The sequence below is a fragment of the Acanthisitta chloris genome, unplaced genomic scaffold, assembly GCF_000695815.1.
Source record: "Acanthisitta chloris isolate BGI_N310 unplaced genomic scaffold, ASM69581v1 scaffold5828, whole genome shotgun sequence".
Taxonomy (NCBI): domain Eukaryota; kingdom Metazoa; phylum Chordata; class Aves; order Passeriformes; family Acanthisittidae; genus Acanthisitta; species Acanthisitta chloris.
Genome location: NW_008687709.1, coordinates 55,412 through 61,425, shown reverse-complemented (window position 1 = coordinate 61,425; position 6,014 = coordinate 55,412). Strand labels below are relative to the sequence as shown.

General features: G+C 48.1%; 1 protein-coding gene across 1 annotated transcript in view; it reads right to left on the bottom strand.

Annotated features, from left to right (window-relative positions):
- Positions 1–6,014, bottom strand: part of KANSL1 (KAT8 regulatory NSL complex subunit 1) — a gene marked incomplete at its 3' end in the record, with an annotated part of 71,227 nt that overhangs the window by 20,843 nt on the left and 44,370 nt on the right. The window contains exon 2 of the mRNA XM_009080721.1: positions 1,906–2,047. Coding sequence (XP_009078969.1) covers positions 1,906–2,047 — 142 coding nt within the window. The remainder of the gene's footprint in view (positions 1–1,905; positions 2,048–6,014) is intronic.

The window sequence follows — 6,014 nt, the reverse complement described above, 5'->3', positions numbered from 1 at the left end:
CCTGCTGAGACACCCAGGCAGCAGCAAACCCTCCAAATATGAGGTTATTTTTGACTGCCTGGGCCTTCCCTTGCTTTGATCTGACACAGCAATGTGTTTTTCTCCAAGGGTACACTGGGGTGTAAACTGTGACATACAAAGGTAATTGACCTAAAAAAAAAAAAAAAAAAAAGGGGGGAAGGAAAAAAAAAAAAAAAAAAAAAGATTTCTTTGAATTTTAAAACTTCCAGAACTTTGAATTCCTGCAGCAGCTACAGTTTAACCTCCTTATGGCCAAATAAGCTGATGTTGAGAGAAAAGAACAAGGTGTTTCCAAATTCTTTAACTGTTTTCCTTGTACAATTTGAAGCCAAATCCATTCCAACAAGTTCATGTGACTGAAACATGGTGGTGTTTTCTAGTCTCCTACACTTGTCCCAAGCTCTTTTAGGAGTCTGAGTTTTTCACTGACGAAAACAGAGTATGTTTTACAAGGCCTCCCTGAGCTGGATGACACCAAGATAACCACACCAGGGTGCAAGAGGTGATCTCCAAGTCCTATCACAGAGATGGGGTATGTGATACTTGTGGTTCTTGTTTTTTCTTGTTCAGCCACTACCCAAAATCTCAACATCTGAACTCCTCTGTCACTGTCAGCAACATGTTTTATCTTCAATTCCTGTATCAGGTTATCACGGTTGAGTTTTTGTTTGAACAAATAAAGGAATTGACATCCTGCTTGCCAAAACCTCAGCTGTACTTTGCAACTGTGACACGACACTGTGACGTTCTGCTTTCAGTCCTGGAGACTGCAGCCTGGGATAAAAACATATGGGATGCCTGCAGGCATTACCAGGCCATTTCATGAGCCTGTCAAGTTGTCATCACCTGGTGGAAGCCCTAAATCTTCCACTTCATGGCAGGAGATTTTCAATCTCTTCCATTATTTAACTTTTTAGCGTGGAAATGTTCAGCTGTTTAGCATTTGGAGCTTCAAAACCACGCTGCACCACCAGCTTTGAGACAGAAGATGCTTCTTCCTGCAGAATCATTGATCTGACACACAACCCACTTCCCAGCAGCCTTTAGCCCTGATCTCAGACAGATTCTGCTCACAAACCATGCTCCTCCACCCACTCCTTTAGAGCCCCCACTCACTCAATCAGCCTGTTTGTCTGCATAGCTGCATGCAAGTCCAGCCTCCCTCCCCTGCCTGTGCTCTCTGCCCCCTGGAAGCCTCTCCCACCACCCCCAGAGCACCAATCATCTTGGGAAAAGCATTTGCCAGACTGAATTCCTGAGGATCTCGAAGTTGATGCAATACCATGAGCCTCCTTGCCACACGCTCCAGACATTTCTCCCTCCAAGGCCTGACATTTAGATGTGCATGCCTGAACAAGCCTTGATAACAATTCCTTCCTCATCCCTTCTCTGCTCTCCCCCACTCTCCCACCGTCTGAAAAACACAACTCCTTCCACAGAGAGAGGTCAGTACCTAGAAAGGGTCTTTTTTTTTTTCACAGACTCAATTTTAAGCCTGTGCTATGTGATAGCATCTGAAACTAACTTCCTCCACAGTCCACTCCCTTCCCCAGTTAAGTTGCTCCTTATCCCCATCTTCAGCTACTCCCAAACAGAAAGAATGGGAAGGTTTAAAGAAGAAAATCATGTACAAGAGCAACAGTTCTGTACCAAAGACTGACTTTAAAGCAAGGTATTGCTCCCTGCATGTTATCACACTGAATCAGGGACAGGAATCACCCTCAGCCCAAGAGCAGCAGTTGGTCACAGCTGTTCAATCTGCTTTGGGAGAGATGCAGGGGGAAAAAAGCATCAACCTTCTCATCCACACTCTGCACTGCACTGGGAAGAACCATCAGGAGGCAAAGCAGAACCACAGGTACCCAGACACATCCCAGTCCTCACCTTGTTGGCTCTGATCTGCTTGTAAATGTCCGTTTGCTGCCGGATTCGGTATTCCAGGTCCGAGACGTGGGCTTGGAGCCAATTCCAGCGGCTGACGATGGCTGCACGGTCTGCTGCCCATCTCCACTCTGCCCTTCGCCTCCTGGGAACACACAGAGGGGAAGGGAGGATGATTTTCAGTGTGATTTTAATTATAAAGGCCACAAAAATCCCAGCAGAACTGATAGACGGATCAAAAGCAACAGCCTGGATGGCACGGCCGATACCATCTCACCATGGCTAATAATTACCATGGAATAACAGATGTCTGTAAGGGCTAAGTCTCTGCAGAGCAATATTCAAACAGCTCTGAGTACCCAGGAACTGCCCACGCAAGCAGAAACACTTCACTCCATGCTTAGCTCAGCTCCAGTCCTACCTGTCCACATCTGCCAGACCCACTTTTCCAAGTCTTGGAGCAAAGCAAATCCATCTGTCCTCCCTCCTCTTTAAAAATGTCTCTGTCACCAGTCCCAAAATCCACCTGAGCCCTGGTGTGTACCACATGGCCACAATTAAACTTCAGGGGCAAGTTTCACAGCCACCACTGCTGGGGTTTGGCAGTAACCACTGCTTGGAGAGGAGTGAGAGGAACCTTGTCCAAGGTTCTCCCCTGCAATGAGGTGCTGCAAAGGACAGTGAGCAACAACAAACTTGATTTCTGCCCTGGATGGCTCAAACAAGCTAATAAAGAAGTCAGGAAATAATATCACCTGTCACCAAAACAGCTTTAATCTCTCCTGCTGCACTGCAGGGCAGAAAGGAAGGGAAAGATGGGAAGGAATGGATAAATCCATGACTCCACTCTCCACATTAAAAGCCATAATACCATGAAAATATACCCTAAGCATCCCCACTCTGATGGAGAGATATTAAGGTTGCCCAGGAAGAAAGCAAACCACGAAATGGTGTGGAAACTAAGCATCAGCACAAAGTGCTGACAAACCCAGTGCCACTGCACAAAGCCTTTGCCACATCTGGATGGCTGCCAATTAAGAAATTAATCACAAAATCATTCCATTTGCCCATCTCCCCCCCCTCCTCCTGTAGCATTTCAGAGCCAGTGAGAGCACACAGGGCAGGGGTGCCACAGCCATGTCCAGATGTTTCCTCCAAAAATCAAATCACAGAGTTTTCTGCTGAGATTAACCTGTTTCAGGGCTGAAACCAGCCCTAACAGCAGAAGCAGCACGTGGGGAATGAGGTTCAGTCCTGAGGCAGATCCAGCTGCAGAGATGGGAAAGAGCAGTAAGCACTGAGTTCTTAGGAAAATCTGCACCTCCTATGCCTTTGCCCTGATTTAGGCATATCTGCTAGCAAATGCACTTGCCTAAAAATAAAACAAAGAAAAAAAAAAAGTCCCAGGGTAATTACAAGTTTCAAATCAACTAAGAGAAATACCCTGGATAAGGAGGAACTGATTGCTTCAAACTGCAAGTGAAACCCACAAGACACATTATCCAGAGTCCTGCTGCACCTTCTGGCTGCATGGGCAATGTGGATGAGGCCACATTCCCACCAAACCAGGCAATGGAATCTGCTGCCTGCAGCACTCCCAGCCCTCTCCAAGGCCATTTTCGAAACACCTTCAGGAGTTTCAGTCCTCCCCTCTGGAGTATTTCCCTGTGTGAAGTGTCTGCTCATTTTAACCAGTGCTGACCTGGTTTGGTGGAAATGTTAGTATTTACTGGAGATGGATGCCACAGCAAGGGCAGAGTTAATCATCCATCACTTACACCAAGGATGTCTACAAGAAAGCTGCAGAGGGACTTGGGACAAGGCATGGAGGGACAGGACACAGGGAATGGCTTCACACTGGAAAAGTGGAGATTTAGATGGGATATTGGGAAGAAATTCCTCCCTGTGAGGTGCTGAGGCTCTGGCACAGGTTGCCCAGAAAAGCTGTGGCTGCTCCATCCCTGGGAGTGTTCCAGGCTAGGCTGGATGGGGCTTGGAGCAATCTGAATTAGTGGGAAGTGTCTCTGCCCATAGCAGTAAGCTGGAACTAGATGATCCTGAAGTTCCCTCCCAGCCCAAACCATCCTGGGATCCTGTGATTCAATCAGAAGAGCAGAGACAAAAGGCAGCTGAGCACTGAGCACTGGGCTGGGTGAATGAAGGTCTGACATACCCAGAGGGCACAGTGACCACAGGGTTAACCTGGTTTACAATGGGCTGAGCAGCTGCCAACACCCTCCCCAGCATCACCCCATCAGGCAGCTCTAATCCACAGCCACAGCCCAGCCAGGATTTGCTCAGTTCCAAGAAGGGTAACGCCTCGCAGGCTGGATGGTCCCTCCTCCCCACAAGGGATCTCCAGACTGAGCCTAAATGGCAGGAAATCCCCTCCATGCCTCGGGAGGGTGTAAAAGCAGTGTTTGGGATGCAGATCTGCCTTATCTAACCCCTGAGCATCTGCTCTGACTCAATCTCTTGCAAGACTGACAGCATTTTCAAGTCATAGTTTCCCACAAGACTTTCTAGAACATGTTACCTCTCTGCCAGCCAAGCTTCAGTGAAATTCTACCACACTCATTTCAGAAGCTAACAATGATTTTACTGGAGAAGAATTCATCCAGTTTTTAAACCAGGAAAGACTTCTGTGCCTGTTTTCAGGGCCCCAAGCCTGTCAGAGGTCAAGGAGTGTTTGCACAATGCTCTCAGGCACAGGGTGGGATTGTTGGGGTGTAGGGCAGGATGATCCTTATGGGACCCTTCCAACTCAGGAGATTCTGTGATTGCATCTTCAGCATGTGTAGATGCAATAGACCATCCAGACCCCCCGAAAGTTTAGGACTCTAAGCCAGATTTGCTCTCTGTAGCACTGGGAATTGTTTTTAGAAGTGTTTAGGTGTTCTGTGCTGAAAGCACCTGCAAAGTGCCACCTCCCTTTCTTGCCTCTGCCAACATCACAAAGCACCTCTGCCTGCTGGAACGACACTGGCTGTGCTGTTAAATCCAGCTCATTCCTCTGCTCAGATTACACAGAATTTAAGCAGAAAACACCACCTTACACCCACTTAGTGTCCTAAGTGACAGGGCAGCAGAGGCAGCAGCAAACCTGCTCCTCACCTTAAAACCAGGACACATCCTACCCCAGAAAAACCCACTGGATTTAAACCAAAAATAACCCCAGAAAGCACCACACAGTGAGGTGCACCTCATGCTCCCTGCGGCAGGGGGGAGGAGGGGAACACACAGAGTGATGGCTCAGCCACACTTTCCAAACCAGAGTAGTGTGGGCTCTATATTTAGCACTGAGCCTGTTCAGTCACAGCTTGGCTCTGATGTGCTGTCAGCAACATGTATGTGCTGTATGTTATCCTCATGTGGATCAGCTGCTGGGTAAGGAGCTGTGAATATTCCTTAGCTCTCCCATCTATTCAAATATTTTGTGAAAACCATTGTTTTCTCGACTAGCACTAAAAAGTACCAACTAGACACAAAATTCAGCATCCGGAGCTGCTGCAGTCACCACTGGTGACTTCCTGAAACTTCGACTAGCTGTGGGGGGAGGGAAAACCTCTCCTTTCTAAGCATTAGAGACTTCAGCGTGGTGACAAACACAAGAGATTACTGCACTTGCCCCAGAGAGGGTTTGGGTTAAATTCCACCCCATGTCATGGGGACACCTTCCACTAGCTCAGACTGCTCCAAGCCCCATCCAGCCTGGCCTGGAACACTCCCAGGGATGGAGCAGCCACAGCTTCTCTGGAAAACCTGTGCCAGAGCCTCAGCACCTCCCAGGGAACAATTCCTCCCTGGTACCTAACCTAATCTCAGCTCCACATCCATCCCTCAGCCCATCCACCCACCAGTCCCTCCCGCTTTCTGCTGAGTGATGCAGCTGAATTCCAACAGGATGGGCAGAGACAGCACAGACAAACCGAGGGAATTAGGGATTAGCAGACTTATTTTTCACCAGGAGACTGCCCTAGTAAAGGCCCAGCTGCAAAGTGAGCAGAACAGATCCACCAGCTGCTGCTAAACCACCCTGATAATGACACAGAGCAGCACAGAAAAATGGGAGCTGGAAGATTTCAGATTGGAAAGTTACAGGCTGAAGGGGA